This window comes from Aspergillus sydowii (genome assembly GCF_001890705.1).
Source record: "Aspergillus sydowii CBS 593.65 unplaced genomic scaffold ASPSYscaffold_4, whole genome shotgun sequence".
NCBI classification, from domain to species: Eukaryota; Fungi; Ascomycota; class Eurotiomycetes; order Eurotiales; family Aspergillaceae; genus Aspergillus; species Aspergillus sydowii.
In genome coordinates this window covers 1,771,099-1,795,019 of record NW_024467862.1, presented here as the reverse complement: position 1 = coordinate 1,795,019, position 23,921 = coordinate 1,771,099, and the positions used below count along the sequence as shown (strand labels likewise).

The 23,921-nt window shown below is 52.2% G+C and overlaps 9 protein-coding genes across 9 annotated transcripts; 4 read left to right on the top strand and 5 right to left on the bottom strand.

The window, feature by feature from the left end:
- Positions 1-196: 196 nt before the first annotated feature.
- On the bottom strand, positions 197-3,553 carry ASPSYDRAFT_915968 (beta-glucosidase). Its single transcript, XM_040852514.1, has 3 exons — positions 2,298-3,553; positions 1,992-2,243; positions 197-1,941 (listed from the first exon to the last, which is right to left on the bottom strand). Exons 1-3 carry the CDS (start codon positions 3,060-3,062, stop codon positions 358-360), a joined length of 2,601 nt encoding a protein of 866 aa, XP_040703788.1. The 5' UTR covers positions 3,063-3,553; the 3' UTR covers positions 197-357.
- Positions 3,554-4,011: 458 nt separating this feature from the next.
- Positions 4,012-4,922, top strand: ASPSYDRAFT_150607 (uncharacterized protein; the record flags this gene model as incomplete). Its single annotated transcript, XM_040842022.1, has 2 exons — positions 4,012-4,170; positions 4,233-4,922. The coding sequence occupies 2 exons, from the start codon at positions 4,012-4,014 to the stop codon at positions 4,920-4,922; spliced, it is 849 nt and encodes a 282-aa protein (XP_040703787.1).
- Positions 4,923-5,760: 838 nt separating this feature from the next.
- Positions 5,761-8,373, top strand: ASPSYDRAFT_149309 (uncharacterized protein; the record flags this gene model as incomplete). Its single annotated transcript, XM_040841889.1, has 3 exons — positions 5,761-5,833; positions 5,902-7,918; positions 7,971-8,373. 3 exons carry the CDS (start codon positions 5,761-5,763, stop codon positions 8,371-8,373), a joined length of 2,493 nt encoding a protein of 830 aa, XP_040703786.1.
- A 408-nt stretch (positions 8,374-8,781) lies between these two features.
- Positions 8,782-10,914, top strand: ASPSYDRAFT_149802 (uncharacterized protein; the record flags this gene model as incomplete). The annotated part of the gene is made up of 6 exons (XM_040841947.1): positions 8,782-8,951; positions 9,014-9,321; positions 9,389-9,779; positions 9,829-9,956; positions 10,004-10,046; positions 10,119-10,914. 6 exons carry the CDS (start codon positions 8,782-8,784, stop codon positions 10,912-10,914), a joined length of 1,836 nt encoding a protein of 611 aa, XP_040703785.1.
- Positions 10,915-11,026: 112 nt separating this feature from the next.
- Positions 11,027-13,790, bottom strand: ASPSYDRAFT_915353 (putative C6 finger domain protein). Its single transcript, XM_040852502.1, has 6 exons — positions 13,437-13,790; positions 13,271-13,383; positions 12,351-13,205; positions 12,216-12,302; positions 11,412-12,167; positions 11,027-11,316 (listed from the first exon to the last, which is right to left on the bottom strand). Exons 1-6 carry the CDS (start codon positions 13,602-13,604, stop codon positions 11,139-11,141), a joined length of 2,157 nt encoding a protein of 718 aa, XP_040703784.1. The 5' UTR covers positions 13,605-13,790; the 3' UTR covers positions 11,027-11,138.
- Positions 13,791-13,977: 187 nt separating this feature from the next.
- Positions 13,978-15,148, bottom strand: ASPSYDRAFT_88867 (uncharacterized protein; the record flags this gene model as incomplete). Its single annotated transcript, XM_040852075.1, has 3 exons — positions 13,978-14,872; positions 14,921-14,969; positions 15,025-15,148. The coding sequence occupies 3 exons, from the start codon at positions 15,146-15,148 to the stop codon at positions 13,978-13,980; spliced, it is 1,068 nt and encodes a 355-aa protein (XP_040703783.1).
- A 1,043-nt stretch (positions 15,149-16,191) lies between these two features.
- Positions 16,192-18,131, bottom strand: ASPSYDRAFT_44380 (L-lactate dehydrogenase (cytochrome)). The gene is made up of 3 exons (XM_040846843.1): positions 17,862-18,131; positions 17,492-17,805; positions 16,192-17,422 (listed from the first exon to the last, which is right to left on the bottom strand). Exons 1-3 carry the CDS (start codon positions 17,968-17,970, stop codon positions 16,343-16,345), a joined length of 1,503 nt encoding a protein of 500 aa, XP_040703782.1. The 5' UTR covers positions 17,971-18,131; the 3' UTR covers positions 16,192-16,342.
- Positions 18,132-19,029: 898 nt separating this feature from the next.
- Positions 19,030-21,495, bottom strand: ASPSYDRAFT_131805 (aconitate hydratase ACO2; the record flags this gene model as incomplete). The annotated part of the gene is made up of 2 exons (XM_040840588.1): positions 21,414-21,495; positions 19,030-21,363 (listed from the first exon to the last, which is right to left on the bottom strand). The coding sequence occupies exons 1-2, from the start codon at positions 21,453-21,455 to the stop codon at positions 19,030-19,032; spliced, it is 2,376 nt and encodes a 791-aa protein (XP_040703781.1). The 5' UTR covers positions 21,456-21,495.
- A 527-nt stretch (positions 21,496-22,022) lies between these two features.
- ASPSYDRAFT_30791 (CAIB/BAIF family enzyme) lies at positions 22,023-23,884 on the top strand (the record flags this gene model as incomplete). Its single annotated transcript, XM_040844815.1, has 4 exons — positions 22,023-22,383; positions 22,432-22,730; positions 22,782-23,279; positions 23,342-23,884. The coding sequence occupies 4 exons, from the start codon at positions 22,023-22,025 to the stop codon at positions 23,882-23,884; spliced, it is 1,701 nt and encodes a 566-aa protein (XP_040703780.1).
- Between the last annotated feature and the right edge of the window lie 37 nt (positions 23,885-23,921).

The following is a 23,921-nucleotide window of genomic DNA, read 5'->3' as shown; positions in this document are numbered from 1 at the left end:
AAGCTTTGCGAGGCGGCGAAATAGACATACTGAAACCCTGCATTCTAGCGGTATTCTGTGATGGGAGATCCTGTGCTTAGGTGTTGAAGAGCGGATGGTACAGGCTCATTCCCTTGGTATAACCTGCTTCAGGCATTTGAATCAGGTCGAGTGATGTACTCCTCGTCTTTGGGGGTTTGAAACTCGGAAGTTGAAATGCTCCATCGGGCAAAGAATAAGGTGGGTTAGTTAATTAAGTTATGCATATTACTAATTATTTGCATGTTCTTGGCATAAACACTATGTACCATACCCGGTTGTTGAACCCACATCCCTTAGGATTTACTATATTATAATTAAAGCTGAAATACAAAGAATCTACAGTGTAGAGCACTCTCCACCGACCTCGCACTTCACCCGTTGGTCAAGCACACTCTCCCCAATGTACACCGTCACACCCTGCCCATTAACCACTGTCTTCCAATCCTGCACTACGACATCCCAAACACTCACATCCTTCCGCGTAACATCCAGCGTAACAGTCTCGCTCTCACCAGGCTTCAAGACCTTCGTCTTCTCAAACTGCCTTAATTGCCTACTCGGGGTATCGAGCCCCAAAGAGTCGGGTAGCTCAACATACAACTGCGCAACCGCACGGCCGGGCCGCTGGCCTGTATTCTTGACAGTTACCTGAACAGAAAATGCAACATCCCAAAGAGCGGGGTTACCGCCCTCTGCACCACCAGCTCGTGAGGGGGGCTTGGGGTCTGTGCTATATCCATCTGGATAGGGGTATGTCTTGGAAGAATTGGCGGCGGCGCCTTCGGGGTTGTCGAGGTATGGGTAAATGTAACGCCAGATCCGATTAAAGTGGTCTGGCCAGGAAGCTTCAGATGCGGCCGGTTTGGTATTGGGATATGTCGGTGTTGAGCCTTTGGATGGGCGAGACGGGGGGTAAACACTATCTAATGGGGTAACAGTCGATAATGTGGGCTCCGAAAAATTAAAGGTTGTGTAGGACAACCCGTGACCGAACGGGTAGCGTGGGCTGATTTCCTCCTTGAGGAAATGACGGTAGTCAATGTAGAGGCCTTCAGTGTAGTAGTCTTGGATTTGACCAAATGGCTGTTGGAGTAGGCCGACGCTTGATGGGTAGTTTGATTCTTGGTAAGGTATTGTATAAGGAAGATGGCCACTTGGACTGTAGTCGCCGAATAGCACATCTGTCAGAGAGTAGCCGGCTTCTTGGCCTGGAAGATGGGCGATGAGAACGGCCTTGACGGGGTCTAGGTCGATCCATTCTTCGAGAATAATGGGACCAACGGTGTGGATTACCACGACCACCTGAGAGAACTTCTCGGCAGCAGCCTTGACCAGGTCATCACCGTTATGCCAGGCATGCAGGCCAGCAGATGTTCTGTCTCCTGGATTGCCTTCGACCGTGATAAAATTCTCACCAGAGTCAGAGTTGATGAAGACGACAGCAATATCGTCATCGTGGGCTTCAACAGAAGAAGGGAAACTGTCTGTGATATAGAATTCAGCTGCGGAAGAAATGTTGGCAATTGCTTCTTGTGGCGGAATGAGGTACGGAAGCTTTGATGTGCCGCTTCCCCACCCCATTGTGAGAACGCCCCTGTTGCATCCCTTATCGGCGCAAGAGTTCAGGCCTTGCGGGTCTGCCCCGGCATCAGTACCAAAGACTTTCAACGAGTCATTGCGTCTCAATGGCAGCAAATCCCCTTCGTTCTTCAAAAGTGTGATGGCGTCCCTGGCGACAGCTCGAGCAGTGATATTGTGATCTCCCTGAACGTTCACGTATTGGTTCACGACTCCGACAGGAGAAAAGAGCGCACCTGGGTAGAGGGGACCCTTCTCATCCTCCGTGTTGCTGGAAAAGTTGGGAAGCGGGTAGTCCTGATCCTGGCCCATTTTATACCATGTTGCCAGAATACGAGTCGCCTGTGTCGATTAATTAATATATGGCCAACATGGCCGGAGTCATTACATACCATATCGTTCAATCGCTCAACCGGAACGGTTCCATTGAGAATAGAACGGGAAAGCTCAGGCCCCCAATAGCTATCCCCAAACAGGGGAATGGCTCCATCTCCAGGCATACTCATATCCAAGCCAGCCAATGCAGATGAGACTCCACCAAGGTGCGCCAACCAGTCAGTTACGACGAATCCCTGGAAGCCGAGTTCTTCTTTAAGTATCCCATTAATTAGCTTGCTGTTTTGACTGCAGGCCGATTTGTTGACCTAGTTATATCAGCAACGACTATGAGACGTTTGGAGGAAAGAGGGTGCACTCACATCATTGTAAGCAATCATCACTGACCCTACTTCAGCACGGACACCTTCAGCAAAGGGCCACAGATAAAATTCGTGAAGTGTCCTGTCATCAATATTGGACGAGTAACCCTGTGTGACCACGCTGCTCATGCGGTGCATCTCCTGCTCATTCCCTACGAAATGCTTGAGACTGGCAATTGCTCCCGTACTTTGCATCCCCTTAATCGTTTGTACAGCCGCAAGACCCTGCAAGCTCGGATCGAATCCAAACCCTTCCCAGTTCCGACCTCCCCTTGGCTTCCGCCCTATGGGGCCAACAGACGGGCCAAGTAGTACATTGACACCTTTGCCGCGTGCTTCTTCCCCAAGACCAACCCCGCGCTCGTACATAAGCCTCTTGTCGAACGTAGCACCAACCGTAATCCCCGGGGGGAAAGCGGTGTTGTGGTCGGTATTGCGCACGCCCAACGGAGAATCGTGGAGGCATATGTTCGGGATGCCGAATCGAGGAACACTACCTGTTTGGCCGGCGCAGGGGCCCATGAAAATTCCTGTTCCGGTGGTAATGTTTACCTTCTCGGCCAGTGTCATGTTGCTCACGATACGGTGCGCTTTCTGGTAAGCCTCCGCCCAGTTGGACACCCAGCCACCATTCGGGGCTGGATAGTATGGGGGAGAGAATGGTTCATCGCCGGAATCGCGTGCATCAATACTGGCGCCTTTGGGAGAGGCCAGGCTGTATGGCACCGCTGCGGCCAGCAGGGCAAGAGACAGCCGGTGAGGCATGTTGCTGCCGCAAACAATGGAAGTGCGCGTTTGCGAGATGAGGGACTTCTTGGTAGGCGACCGTTACAAGAGAAAAGCATAGGCGAACGACCCCTGTGCTTGACTCGACAGACAGTTGGGTTAAGGCGGGGTTGAAATATGTCGCGAAGCCAAGTGTAACGGTGAGTCGCGTGCCGGGGTCATGCTTTCCAAAGGGACCATTAGTCCATAATCCATATTACCAAGTGTTCCTATTCCTGGAAATTCTCCAGACTCCATCAGTGTAACCGAAGTGGCATGCCCGGTTGTAAGAAAAGCCGTGTCTCGCGTACGAACCCCATGTCGATCACAACGCTAAACAACAATAGAGGTTTGGTGGAGGCGAGAGATGGCGATTTGGTTGGAGATGCAGCCCGTATGACGGCAAGGAGTGGAATACATGGTGGACCCAAAAATGCCCCTGTCGAGTTGAGAATCGAGATGAGATAATTCCGAGAAGCACGGCAGGCGATGATCTATCCAAACCAGGGAACGGGTCAGGGGAATGTTCGTCACAACGGAAGTAGACCCAGATTCGAGAAAGCGTGCAGAAAGAAAGCCTGACTCAGTGATTTGAGATCATCACTAGCAAATTGCTTTCGATCATCACATGCAACGGCCAGGACTAGCATCCATTGCTCATCATTGAAGCATCACGCTCCAAGTCCAAACTCCCAGTGTCCTCCCAAGTTCCAACAGACAGTACAGAGGAGTCCAAAACAAGAGAGCTGGGGCTTCCATCATGTTGACGATAAGGCGGCCGAAGCCACTATGCCTATCTGGGAACTTTCTCCATCCGCCTCTTATCGGCGTCTACTTTTAGAGCCGAGGCCCGACTACTTAATATCTCCTCCCCAGTATACCCCGACCGATGCCCAAGCCAGCATCACCCCAGATATTGTTCTCGCGCGGACTATCGAAATTCTACAAAATGTCTAAACTCTCACCCGGTCTCAAGTCGCTAATCAACTCCCCCGCCGCGCGGCCCAACACGGTCCCCGCCCCGCGCAACATCCAGTCCATCTACGCAAAGATCCAGCAAACCGCACAGGCAAAGAATGTCTCACAGCACTCATGGCTGGCTTTATCGGTACGCCTCCTTTCGCTGAAGATATTAAACCAGACAAGAACTAATACGGCCAGCTGAAATAGACAGCCGCAACGATGACCATGAACTCACCTGCCTCCCTAACCGCGCTCTTCGAGCTTGTCACATCCTCCCAATCCGCCTCCGACCGCATCGCAACCGCCGAACTCATGCGCGAAGTCGGCCTAAAGTGCATAAGCTTCAACGGTATTCCCCGAACGATAAACTGTCTGAACGCTTTTAGGGCGTCGCTTCCGGACTCCGTAGCCTCGGGCCTCTCAACAACAGCAACCCGCGCGCCCTCGCCGCAAAATATCTCGGAGATCTCAGCGCGCGGGAAGGCGCTCTGGGATTCGATTTACCGACCCTTTGAGGTCAAGTTATTTGAGAAGCTGGGAGACTCTCATCCCGATTTGCCCGTACATATTTTGCATGCGAACTACGGAGCTCTGCTTTCTGATCCGCAGGGGAGGTCGACGGGGGCAAATATCGGGCGAGTGGGGACGAGTATTGTTGCCATTTCTTGCTTGAGAGCGCAGACGGGTGTTGGGCCGCAGGTGGTTTCGCATGTGTTTGGGCTCAGGAAGGCGCTCGAAGACGGGACTTGGGTTGAAGACGCTGAAGGTGAAGAAGGAGCTAGGTGGTTAGCCGGGGAAGAAGGGAATGAGTGGATTCTGAGGAGTGTGGATGAGATTGTGGAAGGTATTAGTGAGGGCCAGGGATCGAACTTTGCACCTGGAAAGGCAAAGCTGTAAGATCTCCTGTATGAATATATGTACATACATATCTGTTTTCCTAGATGGGAGCGACTGTGACTAGCATTGCTTGGAAGAACATACCCCTACAGTACGATTCGGCTGATATGCAGAGAATGAATGACATACGATTCAACAAATTACCTTCTTTGATATACAAAGGCCTGTTCGAAGAAAATAAAGTACATATATATAAACGCTAAAAACCGCTCGATATATATATATATTTATCAAGGAGTTTCCCTCTGAGAAGGTACTAACTTGGACCTAGCCAACATTGCCGAGACGGCATTTCATCCGGAGAATTATTAATTATAAAGTGATTACCTTAACTTTGTTCATTATTATGTTAATCGATTCTTGGAGTCAAGGTGTCTGTAGGGGCAGGCAAACCCATCGGATATACTGCGGGAGAATTTGGCCACCAAGGAGAGCCACGACTGCCGGCTCCGCCGAAGAGCGCGGGGTCTCCCCATAATCATTTGGTCGAAGCGAAACCATGCGCAGTTCGCGCAATAATGTTTACTATTAATCCCACTACTACGTAGATTCCACGTCTCAACTGCCGCAACATGAGTCGGGGAGACTCCGCGGGTGGATGCAAGGATGCTTCTCCAACCCAATGAACGGGTTTGCCGTCTATCCCCGAAGTCGCCTAGAGACTGTCCAGCCCAGGTGTCAGACGTGGGCAGTGGTCAATAATCCCCGCGCTTCGAGAGGAAATATTTAGTTTATCGGACAGCAATGGGCGCGTCATTTTACTTAAGGAGTACCTTTTCTCCTTCCGCAGGGAGACAAATTTGACGCTGCAACAGCTACACCTACTTCTTTGCCTAGCATGACTCGGACGTTCGATATAGACCATGTTCTGGCGAACATTAGTGACCAGGACAAGATCGCGCTGCTTGCCGGTTAGAATGCACTTCAATTTCTTTTCCCTCTCTATTGGAGAAACCAGCCTTATACTGACCGCCCCTAGGAATTGATTTTTGGCACACGCATCCAATCCCGGAGTTCAATGTCCCATCGGTACGGGTAACAGATGGCCCGAATGGCATTCGAGGTACTAAATTTTTCGCCGGTGTGCCTGCGGCATGTCTTCCCTGCGGGACCGCCCTGGGAGCTGTTTGGGACCGAGAGCTACTGCAACGTGCTGGGGAGCTTCTCGGGGATGAGTGTATAGCCAAGGGCGCGCATTGCTGGCTGGGCCCGACTGTAAATATGCAAAGGTCACCACTGGGTGGGCGTGGGTTTGAGTCCTTCTCAGAAGACCCGTACCTAGCAGGTGTTGCTGCGGCTTCAATGATCGTTGGATGTGAGAGTAAGGGCATTATCGCTACAGTGAAGCATTTTGTCGGCAACGACCAGGAGCATGAGCGACGGGCTGTCGATGTGATTGTGACACCTCGGGCACTCCGCGAGATATACCTACGTCCATTCCAGATTGTCGCGCGAGATGCCAGCCCTGGGGCGCTTATGACCTCGTACAACAAGATCAATGGGAAGCATGTCGTCGAGGACAAGAAGATGTATGACCTGATTCGTAAAGAGTGGGGATGGGACCCGTTGGTCATGAGCGATTGGTACGGGACCTATACAACGATTGACTCGACAAATGCGGGGCTGGACCTGGAGATGCCTGGAGTATCGAGATATAGGGGGAAATATATTGAGTCTGCGATACAGGCACGACTGATCAAATCTTCCACCTTAGATGCACGAGCCCGCAAGGTATTGGAGTTTGTCCAACGTGCAAGCCGAACCAAGGTCTCAGAGGTCGAGAAAGGTCGCGACTATCCAGACGACCGGGCACTTATGCGTACGCTCTGCTCGAATAGCACGGTTCTACTGAAAAATCAGGGCGGTATCCTCCCGCTCCCAAAGACAGCGAAGAAAATTGCGCTCATCGGATCGCATATCAAATCGCCAGCAATATCTGGTGGTGGTAGTGCGGCCTTGAAACCATACCACATATCGAGTTTGTATGAAGCAGTACAAGAGGCACTCCCAGACGCAGAGATCATATATGAAACGGGTGCTCATGCCCACAGGATGCTCCCCGTGATTGACCGTCTGTTGAGCAACGCCGTGATTCACTTTTACAACGAGCCGGTGTCCAGCTCAGACCGTCAATGCCTCGGGACGGAGCCTGTTCCTACCACTGCTTTTCAGTTCATGGACTACAAACTTCCAGGCCTGAACAGGGAGCTTTTCTGGTCAACGTTGATTGGTGACTTCAACTGTGACGCATCTGGCGTATGGGATTTTGGGTTGACCGTGTTCGGAACGGCAAATTTGTATATAGATGACGAGTTGATCATCGACAACACCACTAAGCAAACCAAGGGAACTGCATTCTTCGGCAAAGGCACAATCGAGGAGACTGGGTCGAAGACTCTAGTTGCCGGCCAAACATACAAAATTCGAATAGAGTACGGAAGTGCCAATACGGCCACTCTGAAAACAACTGGGATGGTGAACTTCGGCGGCGGTGCGGCGAACCTGGGGGCCTCTCTGCGTATGGATGCTGAAGAGATGATCGATCGAGCCGTGAAGGCAGCAGGGGAGGCTGACTACACAATTCTCTGCACCGGACTGAACGCAGATTTCGAGTCAGAGGGGTTTGATAGAACGCATATGGACCTTCCTCCTGGTATTGACAACATGATCTCGCGTGTCTTGGACGTGGCGGCAGACAAAACAGTTATCGTCAACCAATCTGGGACCCCGGTAACAATGCCATGGGTGGACCAGGCAAATGCCATTGTACATGGATGGTACGGAGGCAATGAAACAGGACACGGGATTGCTGATGTCCTATTTGGTGACGTGAATCCTTCAGGTAAGCTCTCACTGTCCTGGCCTAGGGATGCCAGACACAATCCAGCATACCTGAATTACGCCAGCGTCGGCGGAAGAGTACTTTATGGAGAGGATGTATATGTGGGCTACCGATTTTATGAGAAGACTGGCCGTGAGGTTTTGTTCCCGTTCGGGTATGGATCATGTTCCTGAGGATTGCGTAGATGATTGCTGACCGAAGTGTAGGTACGGGCTTTCTTATGCAACCTTTGAGGTATCACCAGAAGCCTCAGTTTCCCCGGATGGATTCACACCGGAAACCCCTCCAACTGCAACTGTTCGGATCAAGAATATCAGCGAAGTAGCCGGTGCGCAGGTGCTGCAACTATACGTGGGGGCCCCCAATAGCCCAACACCACGCCCACAGAAAGAACTGCAAGGGTTCGAAAAGGTATTCCTGCAGCCAGGCGAGGAGAAGGCAGTGGATATCAAGCTGGATAAATACGCAACGAGTTTCTGGGATGAGATCGAAGACATGTGGAAAAGCGAGGCTGGGGTGTATGAGGTGCTAATTGGCACATCGAGCGAAGACATTGTTGCGCGTGGACGGTTCGAAGTCGGCGAGACACGGTATTGGCGAGGCGTTTAGTTACTAACTATACGCTGAATTGGTTAAAGAAGATATGAATAGCTTAGAGCTTGCCTCGGTAGAATCAGTTTGTACTCCAAGATTGGTTGACGGTTATTGGAGGAAAATTAGTTCCTGGGCGTTGCAGCTTCACTGTGCAGGTGCGATGATCGCTCCTTCCTCTGAGAGAATAAACCATGGCCGCCGATGACAGCCGTCACCCTGCATTGACTTCTTCAGCTCTTTCTCATGTCAACGGTACAAGTCTGCAGCGTGCCCCTGTCCTCTTCCGGCTAAATGGCATGACGAGCATAACTGCCACTTAGGGGCTAACACAACTCCACTTCGTACTTCGTGAGACGTGAGATCTCCCCGCAGTGATCTCCCCTTGCCTAGCCATCTCTTCTCCCCGCCCATTGCAGATTGCAGATGGAGACTGCTTCGGGTATCTCCAAACCGCGCAAGCATACTAGAGTCCTGACGGCATGTGAGTCTTGCCGGCTGTCTAAAACCCGGTGTGATTCCGCGCGTCCTGTCTGTGCAAAATGTCAAAAACGTGGCGTGGCGTGTATTTACCCCGAAAGCGATCCGGTATCGATGTCAGTTTGCTTCTGATCTTTTGCCGTCCGGCGTGATCTGATAATGTCCGTTTGTTACTTAGACTTGAGGCATGGGGTTCCAAGATCCTCGCTTCGGTCGAGAATCAGGAGCGTTTGCTCAAAGACACCCTGGGAGCTGCCAGTCCACCAAACCTGCCCTTCCAGCAGTCCCAGCAATTCTCCAACTTATTCCAGTCTCCAGTCGAGCCTACGGAACCGGACACGGAGTTGATTTCGCGCAATGATACTCTCAAGACCCCAATAACCGGATCAGACATGATTCTGAGCTGGCCCGTATTTCCCCAGGAGAGGCCCGTCTCAACTTTCCCTCCTCTCGCTTTCGAGGAGAAACAAGATCGTTTCCCCACTGGTTGGTCTGCCCGCACTTCATCAATTCCCTTCTTATGGCGAGTGTGGTACTGAAACTTGCATCAAAGCCATCCCGAGTTTCGAACCGCGGAGGATCATAGAACTACGCGACGTCTTCATGACCAAGATTTTGTCCAAAAATCCCATCATAGACGAGGGACAGCTGGAGGCATATATAGCGCATGTTTTGGAAACAGGTGTCGACTGGTCTGCGTCATCCTGTCTGGTGTTGCTTGTCCTTGCGCTGGCAGCCATTTGGGGCACTTATCCCGAAGATGAAACAAGGGAAGTACAATGCGTAGAACCTGACTATGGTGCCCCAATGACATATGTGACGATAGCTGTTCCTGATAATCGAATGAAGGAATCGCTTGAGTATGTTTCTATGGCGAGAAAGCGAATATCAGCTGCGTACCTCGACAATTCACTCTTGGGAGTGCAGTGCTTTTGCCTATTTGGGTGAGTTGGTCTTTCTACGGTGACTTTATTTCTGTTGACCAACCTCTAGTTTTTGGTACCAATACAATATCGAACCAATTCCAGGCTGGAAAATGTTTCGCACGGCGTCCATGTTGTGGCAGACGTATAACATGAAGCATAGAAATGGGAAGGGCGAAAGGTCTGCACAGGAGGAGAGTATGGATACACCTCGCCCTATTCAGTGAAAGGCTAACATAATTTAGGTTTAGAACAGCGTCTATATTGGACATGTTTGAAGTCCGAGTGGTATGTTGTTCGGCGCAATGGCACGAGACATACCCGAAATGAAAATCTGCAAGCCACTAACCCATTCCTTAGTGAGGTCCGATATGAGCTATGCGAACTACCACCTTCCGATCTCTCACTCTCCGACTTCCCTTTTGCGCTGCCTAGTTTCCCTGTGTATCATTCTCCATACGGAGGTAGCCCAGAAAACAGTGCCCACAGCCCCTCGGGCCCAGGCCTTGACTCAACTCCATACTATTATTATCTGGCAGAGATATCCATGCGGAGGTTGCTAAACCGCGTGCGGAACACTGTCCGCGTCCTTTCACCTAACCTTGACATCGCCAGCATAAAAAGCCTCTCAGGTACACTTTCCCACCTCGAAGATCAACTCCATCAATGGGTTGTATGTCTACCCCCGGCCCTCCGCTTCAACATGCCGCTCGAATCTCGCCCACCACCGAATGAGCCAGAGCTTGTAAAGCTAGTTCGCGAACGCTACGTGGAGGTTCGTGAACTTCTGTGCCGTGCATATCTGTATCTCTGCATCCACACGCCACTGGACAGGGAGCTCGCAGCGCAATATGGCACCAAGGCAACCGAATCCCTACTTCTTGCCGTTTATCGCATCCACAACGAAGTCCCGTGGTTCCGCCACCCTGGAAGCTGGGGGGCTTGTAGAGTACGCTTTAACCATGCACTGTGCCTTATTGCTGCCTTCCGTGCAAAAGTCGATGAGATTCCTTCCGCCGAGTACGTTAGCCTACCGGTCAGTTGGGCTGGCTGTGTGCGGGTAGTCATTGAGCGACTAAAGGTCTGGGGTCCGGAAGGTGGAGGGATCAAAGAATTGAGTATCCTGCTAGAGTGGCTGATGCAAGGCATTGTATGATCCCACAGAGCAAAGGGAAATATGTCCTGAACAAATGTATAAAATATAATACGATTTATGACATCTGTTTTTGCATAACTTTATACTAAAGCCGGACCCGATTAGCCACAATGGTTATCCCGTAGCCACGCATTCTATCCTTTTAATCCTACCGACCGAATATGGAAATACACCGTGATCACCCTAAACTCCGCCAAACACCGGATGAAGAGGCAACAAATGAATCACAGCAGTTGCAAAAGCTCCAGATCCTTCGCGACAGCGGGACTATACATCGCACAGTCCTCTAAAAACCTTAACATCTCCTGATTCCACTGATCCCAGCCAGGAGGCAACGTACTCCGGACCCGAGCATCGGGGGAGTGTGAGATACAGTAGAAGAGAAGAACCTGACCGAAGAACCTATATATAACCGTTAGCTACCTGGAACATAACTCTCTCTTCTTCGACACTGTCTTGAGACATAGAATAGAATAAGGGTAGGGCTGGTGACGCACTGAGAGCAGAAAGCAAATTTAATCGGAATGCAGCTTTTCATGTCACGGAATATGCCTAGAATAATCGGCCAATCCATCGCATTTTGTAGACCGCTGCGGACCTGCTCGAGTTCATCGTCTGTTAGGAGGGATGGGATGCGGAGCGCCTTATATAAATACGGACGGCCGATGTGGAATTTGGCGATCATGAAGCGGCCGCGGAGCATTGCTTCGGAGACGGCGACGGCGGGGGAGAGGGGGCGGGTGTTGGTGTTTGTGTTTGTGGTAGTAGTTGCTGAGGAGAGTGGGTGCGGAGAGATTGGGTTTGGAGGGGTCGCTGCCGTTTGTGGGGTGGTTGTTGTTGATACCGTAGTTGGGTCTGGGAATTTGAGACCCGGTGGCAGGTTTTCGCGCCATTGGCCGAGTTGGTGGTGGAGTTCGACGTTGACGGCGGGTTGAGGGAAGTTGCCTGAGTCCGAGTGGAAATATAGAGAATGTCGGATGCGGGTAAGGATGATGCGGTGGGCGACCTGCGCGAGGAAGTGGTATTGGAAGAAAGAATCGTCGATGTCTTCGGCTGAGGAGGAGAATCGCGAGGGTAGGAAGCCGAGGGTTTCGAAGCCTATGAATTTAGGGATGGGGACGACCTCTTCGAATCGTGACAAGCCGCTTGGAGGGAGGTGGAGTTCTTGCACGAGAATAGTCTCGTTCATGAGGCAGTTCCAGTAGACACGCGACTTCATGTCACCTTCCCACTCGTCGAAATTGACATCATGGCTGAGTTGTTAGCGTATAGATTAGAGCAGGTAAGAAACAGGCACTCACTTTGTCAAGATTGAAAGACAACCGGTAGCCGCGCGGTGAATCATGGCCCATGAATCCATAGGGCGTAGAATTTGCGAGTAATAGACCCTTGAAAAGGTTAGTCAGGGTTTGAAGAACAAAAGTATGGGTACTTACGATGACAACAGGTAGAATTGACAACTCTGAATATCATTTTCACACATCAAAAATCCCATACGTCGCCGGGCCTCATTGAAGAACCGTAACCCAGGCGGTTCTTCATGCACAACCGCCATCCACTCCGGTGGTTCAAACTGGTTTCCTCGCGTTCCTGGCAGGGGATAGTTACCCTCCTGGTGAGCATGAACTGCCAGACAACCCAGGGCCATAATATTCAAGACGATGCAGCTCTCCATTGTATACCCAAAACCGCTTTCAAGGGCCGCACCTAGCGTAAACGCAAAATAGAAATTCTTATCCATTATAGGCGTAAACGGGTTGAAAGTAGCGAAGAACGCAGTCGACAGACCCTTGATCATCGCCACCGGAAGAAGCTCTAGCCAATCGTCCCCAGCTTGCGGCGGGAAAGGGTAATTGTACATAGGCAGAGGCGGCCTGTTCATCTCAGTGTCAATCACATAGTTCTTGCCCAGTTTCTCGTGTGCTTCAAGCAAACGCTGCGGGAGAATCTCGCGTGCGCCGGGCCACAAAACAACACCATGCTGGCTGAACGAGATTGAGACTAGGCCGTTTGCATTGACGGCATTTGGGCGCTCGTCGAACTCGAACACTTCCGGTTCGCCCGATGGAGTCAGTGTTTGCGGCGTCCCTAAAGAGACATGCTTGGCCGCTGCAGGCGCAGGCGCATGAGTGGCGCGGCTGGGGGCATTCATCTCCCCCGGACCATCAGGCCCCCGAGGTAACTGCGATTGCAATGACTGGATTTCATGGCGCACGCTAGCCGGTACATTTTCCAGTTTGGTTTCCAGTCGATGGAGGGTGCTCATGATCAGAGTGAGCGAATGGTCACGCCTTCGGGGATGTCAGCAACAAGTCCCCGTATAGTTAGAAAGTACCAGGACGAGGGCGCAACGAACTTGGAAGTCTTGCGCTCATTGTAGACACATTCTAGACCAAGCGACTTGCATAGGCCGCACTTGGGCCTTGACTCGTCACATCTTGTCTTTTTGAGTCTACATGTTTCACAGGCCTATACTCGTATTAGTTTGGCACCGGAAGATATTTACAGCGGGGTATGCTCACCACAGTGGCAATAAAGTTGCGTGGCTTTTTGGACCCCGCAGACGAGCCGTGGTGCTCGGACGTGGGAGAGAGAAGGTCGTTGATGGGCAGCAGGCCGTTGTGATTGATATGCTCTGGCGGCGGAGAGCCACCGCGACCTGGAGACTCGTCGAGCGGACGCTTGCTCATTGTGCATGGTCGAGGGGATCGCCGGGCGGGATGGCCTACCGAGGCATCTTACTTGCGGATTTGGAAGATAACTGAAATAGTGAAAACGGCCAATGCAAGAGTTGAGGGTGTTGAATGGCGAGGTGAAGGAGGGCGAAGATAATTGCAGACCGTCCGTCGTCTTTTTTTGGTCACGGGCGGGGCCGGATTCCGACCGCCAACCAACCCCCTGCGCTATTGCATTTGCATGCAGCTACGGATACTGCTCTGTGCTAGCTGAGGGAGAATAATAGTAGAAATTCGATGTTTGTCCAAGCATGAGGTATCTATTCGAAAACGCAGAGGTCCAGCCCATCGCGTTGCATCACGCGACCCATCCACTATCCAAATCGCCTCAAATCTTCCTCAGTTTCAGGAACACATACTTGTTCCCCAGTGGCGTCTTCCAAAAATCGCTTCTTCGTAGACGCTGTTGCAATTTTTCCACCATTTTTGAGCGGATGGTCTCCGCAGAGTGACCTGCCACAGTGCTTGTCTTGTCCTGGAACAGGCGCGCCGTATCGACTACAGTGTTGCCAATGATTGCGACAAAACCACCGCTGATGGTCTTACTGTACGCGTCCAAAGCCGCTGGATCAGGGGTGCCGGAGGATGAGCTCGCAAAGCTCGACTGGAATTCCAGGAACGCCGGATGTGCCACGTCTCTGTTGAAATGCTCGACTACCTGCCATTCGCCTTTCACGGCAACTAATGCCTGGTTGATTTCCTCTGGAGTTCTGAAATGGAAGGGCAGGCGGAATTTCGACGCGGCTTCCTGGGAAATGATACCGTCCTCGGCCAGGTCTTTTAGGCACTGGAATATAGATGGATACGCGCACTTAAGGTTGAGCTCGCCATCTACCGGGAAGCTGAGAAGTAAATGGCCACCGGTCCGGACCTCGTTATAGCGTGGACGAAGGAAGCGCAGCACATCTGCCAGGACTTCGGCTGATACGTCAGCGTCACTCGGTAGCAGGTTACCACTTGCCGGCTGAAGACGACTAATCCAATGTAGGGATGCGGTAGAAAACCCAATGTCAACGAACTCGTTGGGCACGACTTGTTCATAGTAGCTTTGGGGTGCCATCAGCGAAAAGAACCTTCTGGTGCTTTTGCTGTCTGGTCCTCGTAAAGCACGGTCTATTGTGGATGATAAGCTGTTATAGTCGTTGGCTGGAGTGTCATTGAACACTATAGTAATAGCGCAGTCTTCGGGACATGCATCAATGGCTTTCCGGATCATACGGGACCTGTTGGGTCAGTAACACTTTTCGAGGCCTTCAACTTTGGTGGCTTACGAGTTCGACCCCTCTGAACACCCATAGTCGGCAAGCGTCACCGATTTACCTAGCATATGTAAGTTTGCTATCCATCTGTGCACCAAGCGCATGATATTACGAACCATGAATATCTGCGAGAGACACTAATCCACCGCACGATTCTGCAACGAGAGCCTGGAGGCTAGAATTCTTGTTGTAAAACCCGCCCCCCACCATAGAGGTCCTTTCATTACTGCGGACTACCATGTTGCGTCAGTTAGAGAGTCAGAAGTGAAAGCAAGACCAAGTTTGATATTGATAACGGGGTCCCAAAAAGCAATAAACTCAGCCTGGGGAAGGGCGTATGTTTCGGAGAGAACTCGGACCTTCATATGCGCGGAAGATCCGGATAGGGCGGTCTTTAAATTCGAGCAAAACAAGCTAGACCTGCGCATTGAACCCTCAACAGCTCCAAGTGAATACGGAGTAGGCGTGTCACTGTCACTTTCTGTTTGTGTGTGTGGGGACACGGGACGAGGAACGAACGGTGTGGGAAATGAACAGCCGGAGGAGGAAATAATATGGCTGGCAGTGGCAGGCTGGCAGCAGCTCAGTGCTCCAACTTGCCTAGACTGGACATCGAGTCAGCCATCAGACTACCACTAGCACCCGGCTGCCAGGAAACCGGCTTCAATTGTGGGTAGGGATGGGGCGAGTAACGGGGGTGAAAGTGGTGCGATGTGCATCGAAGCCGTTGTCGCCCGGGCCAGAATTGGCACCGAACAAGCTAGGTCCATTGGCGGGTGGTCCCGTCAATGGCCGGATTCATGAGCCGGCATTTGTGGTTGTCAAGTGAAATTTTGAGCGGCATTGATTAATAAAAAGGAGCAATGGATGGGGAACTCACAAGATCATTTGGGTGTTGATTGTTGACTCTGTTGACTCTTGGAGAGCCCACATGCGCGAGTCGTGATACAAGTGGACCAAGCCAGCGAGGACAGAAGCACAAACGATGGATTCAAGGGAAGCAGACCTGAGCTTCCCATTCGTGGCCGCCTGGCATAGTTTGAATTAGACAAAGTTTCTTTGGAGGGATGAAGCGACGAGTCTTCTTCGACGAGGGCCGGACCGGCGTGGTGCATTGTTGACCCTTGAAAATCCCCCGCTCGGTTTCAGAACGGCCGCGACTGAATGGCACTGGCAGTTGCGGGAAGTCCGCAGGGATCCTGCAGGATCCACGCATGCACCGGTGCTCTGGGTCTGGCAGGTGTCCAAAGTACGGCCTGTATTTTGACAGGGCATTATCCGTACTGCGTCAAATCTGTCAGTAGCCAAGCGAGCAGCATTTCTACTTTGTCCAAATGTACCAAACCATTGGCAATTCACAGTTTATTCTAACCGGGGTATTATATACAAAATCTAACCGACATATATCCAGTCGGCCACTTAAACACACGCAGACTATAGCTTTGCTTTCTCGCTGAACCGAGGTGCTTGGAGAGGGTCGTACGCCCCCAGACTCAGCGTGTCCGACGGCACAGGTGCACTGTGTCCACCCACCAAACCGCGTACATCGACCATGCTGGGGTTTAGGTCCTCGATTTTCTGAGCACCGATCAACCGCATGATCATTTCAAGTTCATCCTTCAGAAGCTGAAAAGCTCGGTCCACACCAGGCTGGCCGTATGCCGACATCGCATACAAGAAAGGCCGCCCAATACCAACACCCTTGGCACCAAGGCATATCGCCTTCAAGATATCGGTCGCACGACGGACACCGCCATCAATGAAGATTTCAATCTTGTCCTCCCATCCGCGTTCCCGCAGGATTGGCATGACCTGGGCCAGAACCTCGACACCCGATGGTGCGGTGTCAAGCTGGCGTCCGCCATGGTTGGACAGAACGACACCTTGCACGCCCGCCTCGACAGCACGGAGCACATCTTCTACACACTGTACACCCTTGAGAACAATGGGCATTTTGGTTACGGACTGGAACCAGGGAATGTCCTTCCATGAGAGCGATGGGTCGATGAAGGACGAGATCGCGCGCGCTGCGCCCTGGGAGCGGTCCACTGAGTCACCTCCTGATGCCTGCACATTGGAGCCAACGTCGGAGAATTTTGATCGCATATCCTTCTCTCGGCGGCCTAGTTGAGGGGCGTCAACAGTGATGAAGAGACCCTTGCACCCGCGGGCCTCGGCGTGCTCGATAATCCGCTTGGTGATCGAGCGATCCTTGTTCACGTATAGTTGCAACCACTGCACCTGCTCGCCTCGCCGGGCATCAACAATCTCATCAAAAGAGCACGAGGCCAGGGTTGGGATCATTTGAATGACATCATGGTCGTGTGCTGCGCGAGTGAGGACAACCTCACCCTCGGGGTGACCCAGTTTGCCCAGGGCGGTCGCAGTGACATAAAACGGAATCGAGCACTTCGTCCCAAGCATCTTTGTGGAAAAATCGACGTTCTCAACATCGACCAAAACCCGTGGTCGGAACCAGATCTTGTGGAAGGCGGAGTGGTTCTCACGCATAGTCTGTCAGAAGCAAAACAAGATTAGCCTTTTGATCAATCCCAAGAAAGTTGATATGGCTGCTGTACGTACAATTTCATCATCCGCACCGCTGGAGTAATAAGCCCATGCGGTTTTCTTCATGACGCTGCGCGCGACCGTCTCAAAGTCCAGCAGATTGTAGCATGCCTGCAGAGACGGCATGCGCTGGATCCGCTCCTCACGGGCGGCTTCTTCGGGGTCATGGGCCTTCTCTTCCTGCTCAACAGTCGCCATATCGACTTCTCCGAGGTGTTTCGAGGAGTCGAGATACTTGTCGAGAGTGTCTGGGGGGTGAATAGGTTCGAATTCCTCGGTCGCATCTTTACCGGCGTACTTGAGAATGATTTTCTGGCCACCAGGGTGTTCTGAATCGTCAATACGCTGCCCGTGAATAGTCAATGGAACTGAGAGAGCACCGTACCTGGCAAGAACTCGGTCACGTCATAGGCCTTTCCGTGAACAATGACCCAGCAAGAGTCCTTGGAGTTGTGCTCGGCGACAGCAGCGCCCGTTAGCTTCTTATTCGTCATATTGAGTCGGTGATCTGGAGAGAGGAGTCCGAGAGAGCGAAGAGACGAAAAGAAGGAAAGATAAACCAGAATGAGCGGAGAATGAAAGGGATAAATGCGAAGAAATACCCGAGATGGCGAAAGCTCTCGACCGACGCAACACTCGTTTGCGAGTAGAGGCCTCGGGATAAAGCACAGCGAATGGGAGCCCCAGAGAATGGGCTTAGTTAATGGCCACCGCCAGTTGTCCGGGGAAAATTGACGAAAGGCAATAGGACGGCGGGGCGGGGAACCACCACGGAATCACGGAGGACCACAATATCCGCCTCGGTCGGGTTCGAATCGGCCGAGAACGTGCAGGACCGCGGTTTCGACCGGATGTTGGGTTTATCTATGGGGGAATTTCCGGGGGAACCGAATATAGCATCGTTGACTCTCGTGCGAGATGGATGCACCACAGAATATGGCACCTTGACCAATATTTGAGCATGTTAACCCCTCGTCCCGTCATTCTAGCCACTACAAGATGTCGGTCGCATCAACCTCACCCATCCTCCGCCATCGAGCATGATCCGTTCATTAGCAGCAGTTGGATAGTGTGCCTGACCAGAAAGCGACTACAGAGGATTCCATTGAATCAGCGATTGGTCGAACTGGAGGAGGTGGCTCAGGGTATCTTGGAAATGCTTTTGGTGCGGGTGCGGAGAGCCAAGCAGATAGGAGAAATTCCATTGGCGGAACCAACTTATATTGTGGACATGGTGCCTGGTATTAACGAGCATGAGGTTGAGAACTGAGCAGAGTCGCCTTCTGGTTGTCTATATACATTGGAAGGATTCCTCAGTATCATGTTGTGGACATGATTTCCCGCCGCCTTCTGCAGGGAAGCACAGCTTTGGGCTACAGGACATTAGCGGTGATCACAATTTCCTAATATAATAGACAGGATGGAAAGATGACTTCAGACCGAATTTTAATATGAAATTCTACGAATAATAGAGGCTATCCAAATATAATATAGTATGAGATACAACCAAGGAACGCTGACAGGCAACCGAGCAAACAAGCAACCCAACTTATTTATTTCTTCGAAAGCACATTCAGCGCACTCCCCGCAAGAATAAATGCAGACTGATCCGCACTCAGTGTGTGCTTGACAGGAATAACAACTTCCTCACCACTCTTCTTCGTAACCTTAATCTTAATCTCGCCCTTACCACCCTTCTTCAACGTCTCATACAGACCATCCGTAGCAACATTGTCACAGGCATCGATCTTGTCGTAATCCGCCTTATCAGCGAACGTCAACGGTACGACACCCTGCTTCTTCAGGTTTGTCTCGTGGATACGAGCAAATGACTTGGCCAGGATTACACGGCCACCGAGGTACCGGGGCTGAAGAGCAGCGTGCTCACGGGCAGATCCCTCACCGTAGTTATCTTCAGCGACAACAAGCCACTCACGGCCCTGGGCCTTCCATTGAGCCGCAAGCTCGGGGATGGTGTGCTGCTTGCCGGCCTCGTCGTAAGCGACGTTTGTCTCGCCCGTGGCGGCGTTGACGGCGCCAATGAGAGTGTTCTCTGAGATGTTGGGGAGGTGACCCTTGTACTTGAGCCAAGGCCCAGCGGCGGAGATGGTGTCCGTTGTGCACTGGCCGCGGACCTTGTAGAGGACGCTGAGGTTTTGGAGGTCGGAGTTGGGGAACGGAGCGAAGGGTTCCAGGATGGCGAGACGGGTGGAGGTTGGGGAGACTTTCACTTCGACGCTGGGGTCTGGGACGGCGGCGGAAGGTTGGAAGGAGGGGTTACCGGATTCGAAGCCGGCGCTGGGTAGATCAAAACCGCTTGGAGGTTCGAAGCGGAATTCGGAGCCTGAAGGTGTGGCGATAGTGTCGGTGACGGGGTTGAATGTCGTGGAACCGGAATAGGTGAGGGCCGTGACGATCTCGGGCGAGGCAAGGAAGTTCATTGTGCGGCGGTTGCCGTCGTTGCGGCCGGGGAAGTTACGGTTGTAGGAGGTAAAGATTGCGTTGTCCTCGCCCTTGGGGACCTCGTCGGTACGCTTCCATTGGCCGATACAGGGGCCACAGGCGTTGGCGAGAACAGTACCGCCGGCAGACTCAAAGGTAGAGAGTGTCTGATCACGGTCGAGGGTGGCGCGGATCTGTTCACTACCGGGCGTGATGAAGAGATCTGCTTTGGGGCTGAGGCCAGCGGCCTTGGCCTGCTTGACGAGATGCTCGGCGCGGGTCATGTCTTCGTAGGAGCTATTTGTGCAGCTGCCGATGAGACCTGCGTTGAATGTTTCGGGCCATTTCTTCTCACGGACAGTTTCCGCAAAGCGGGATAGAGGAACGGAGAGGTCGGGTGTGAAGGGGCCGTTGATGTGTGGTTCCAGGGTTGACAAGTCAATGGTGATGAGCTGGTCGTATTCTGCGTTGGTGTCCGCTCGGAGCAAGCTTTGTGGCCCTCCAGCAGCGATCTTGGCCGCCGCCTCGGCGACGTCCGCGCGGTGAGTTGCCTTTAGGTACGGCACCATGCTGGGCGAGAAGGGGAAAAGCGAAGTTGTCGCGCCAACTTCCGCACCCATGTTACAAATTGTAGCCATACCAGTGCAGCTGAGCGTTTCAACTCCAGGTCCGTGGTACTCAATGACAAAGCCTGTGCCACCGCGAACGGTCAATTTCCCAGCGAGATGGAGAATGATGTCCTTGGGTGCGGCCCACCCTTGCAGCTTTCCCTCTAATCTCACACCTAGAACTCGCGGAGCCTTCAGCTCCCAGGGAGCATCAACGAGTGCGTCAACGGCGTCGGCACCACCAACACCAATCGCAATGGCGCCCAGGCCACCGGCGTTGGGGGTGTGACTATCCGTACCGAGCATCATCAGACCAGGCGCAGAGTAGTTCTCCAGAACACTCTGGTGGATAATACCCGCACCAGGAGGCCAGAACTCAATGCCGTATCGCTTCGAGGCGCTCTCTAGGAAATCAAACACCTCCTTGTTTCCTTGAATTGACGCCGGCAGATCAGTATCCGCACCACGTTCACCGACAATCATGTGGTCACAATGGATACTGGCAGGTACAGCAGTTGATGGCAGGCCACAGGACATAAATTGAAGCAGGGCCATCTGCGCAGAGGCATCCTGCATGGCAACACGGTCGGGCTTCAACTTGAGGTCCGCCTTGCCGCGGATGTCCCGTCCATTATCGGTACCCGTCAACAATGACTCCTCTGGGTTTGCAAGGTGGGAGTATAGAATCTTCTCGGCCAGGGTAAGAGTGCGCGATGATCCCAACACTTTTCGGACCTCCTCGAGGTTTCGTACGGTCTTCGAATAGGGGGGCATTCGTGAAGAGGCGGGCGTTGAGTCACTAACTGTGGCAAGGCCACGGCGGAGGCATGGGGTCAGCTAGAAAGAGTCAGTGTCTGTGTGCGGGATCAATTGCTCAAAATACATACCCTGCGTGAGGCGCCCCGTTGCCAGACAATCTGCCTCAACATATTTCGCTTGAACCGGGCGAAGAGGCTGAATTGAAGATTGAATTGCGGAGAGAAGCCAAAAGTCGGGGACGAAAATAATTTCGGCAGTATTGTATTGGGTGTGCTGTGATTGGCCGGGACTCCGATTACGGCGGTTGCTGAGGCTAGCCCCTGTTGGGAATCTCGCCACCTCAGGCACAAAACTCTGAATCACGTGCGTCTTCCGATCTTATCGGCACACATCCGATCCTTTTGCCTTTATCCGCCCCGACTCGGAAGCGCAGCACGCGGGGTTGACTCTGAAGAAACCGCCCAGAGGCTTCTTATTCGCCTCCTGCGCGCATGCCAGACATAATGCGCTCTCTTGTCGCTTGCAACTGCCGATCTGTCTCTTGTCCGCGCTCGAACCGGCACTGGCCGTTCGGAATTGACCCAGGAACGTCATTTAAACCTTGAATCGCCCTCTGCGGTTCCGAATTTATATCTTGAGAACACTTACAATATAACGTCCAACTTCTTTTTGTAGGTGAAGTTGGATATAATCTCTAGGTGCAGAATCGGCAATTTGACCCCTACTGTACTGGAAAAATGACATCTTATTCGCCGGTTAAAGAAGCAGGGCGCATCTTTTCGTTGCTTTGCGATCAAGCCGAGCGCCTAAATTTGCCCGAGGAAGCGGTTGCAGGGCAAGATGCCGTATCCTTCAATTCGTCCCATGATCAAGTCTACTTTCCAATTCCGTTCAAGGAGACTGAGACACTCGCTGCGTTGAAAGGTGTCGAGGGATCCGTGGCCGCTGCAATCGCAGACCTGAGATATGGACCGGCTGCAAAGAAGCGCAATGTGAAGGTCAACTTAGAGCGTGCGACAGCGTTCGGTTGCCAGGCGTACATGGCCAAGGTGGATGGACTGTCTAAACTCGACCCGGAGGTGAAAAAGAAGCTAAAAGGTATGCTCAAAGTGTTGATTTACAGACAAGTTAGCTAATTGGTGGTAGATACCGACTTGCTTGCTGCACAATCAAACGGATATCGTCGCATGTCGGCAAACTTGTATAAAACCAAGAACGAGGGTGAATTTTTCCATATCCATGGCTCACTTGAGGCTACAACCACATTAAACATGATTGGGTTGGAAGGTCACCGTCCAGACTTGACGGATTACGAAGAGGTCATCAAGGTCATCGAAAGCCACGTGCAGAAATACTCTGCAGCGGAGCTGGAGGAAATGAACAAGGAGCGGAAGCAGGCAGGTGTAACTGCGTTTAAGTATGAGGACTTTATCAAAACACCGCACGTACGTACCGAGCTAGATCATTAGAGTATGGGACAACGCTAACCTATACAGGGCCAACTCAACGTCCAAGAGCCACCATGGAAAATCACCAAACTCCCTGGAACCATCCCGCCAACGCCATTCCCTTCTGCCAATGGTAGTCAGAAAATCTTGAAGGGCGTCAAAGTGCTTGAACTTTGTCGAATCATCGCGGGTCCCACCGTTGCCCGTATCTTAACAGAGTACGGTGCAGACGTACTCAAGATCACAAGCCCCAACCTCTCGGACGTTCCTTTCTTCCAAGTTGACGGGAACATGGGTAAGCATGCTGCGGACCTCGACCTCAAGACCCCCGAAGGACGACAGGTCTTTGAAACACTCCTTGCAGATGCAGATGTCCTTGTCGACGGATACCGCCCTGGCGCACTAGAACGCCTAGGTTATGGACCGGGATCTCTCGCCACGCTGGCCGAGAAGCGCGGAAAAGGAATCGTCTATGTTAATGAGAACTGTTTTGGCTATGAGGGCGAGTGGGCTGGCCGACCAGGCTGGCAACAGATCGCAGATTGCGTATGTCACCCCGTTGCTCCTCCGTTAATTTGCACACAAAAACTTACGTCGAGGTAAAATAGGTCACAGGGATTGCCTGGGCTCAGGGGCAGTTCATGGGCCTTTCCACCCCTGTGGTCCCGCCCTTCCCAATCTCCGACTATGGAACGGGCTGCATGGGCGCAATCGCCGCATTGACAGGCCTTTACAACCGCGCAAAGTACGGCGGATCATACCACGGAAAAGCCTCACTGATGCATTACGATCTTCTCCTGTTCGCCGTCGGGAAATATTCCGAATCCGTGCAAGAAACTATGCGCGCGAGCCAGAATAAGGAGTTCTTCGCGCTGCGACACTGCGATAGCGTGGATCGCATTTCGTCGACTGTGCTGAGGGGCATGAAGGAGCGATTTCCGCATCTATATTTGTCCCCTGAAGCTGGAACCAAGGCCTTGACTGAAAAATGGTACTCGAAGGCGTACGGTGCAGACATCGAGGTTGTGAAGCCGATTGCGGAGATTGACGGTGTGGATAACCAGTTCGAGAGGGCAAGCCGACCCAACGGGGCGGACAGGCCCTCTTGGGAGGACTTTGGAGTGAACGATGGAGACACAAGATTGATTTAGACACACCCATGGAGAGGTGGTCTGTAGTCTTATATTC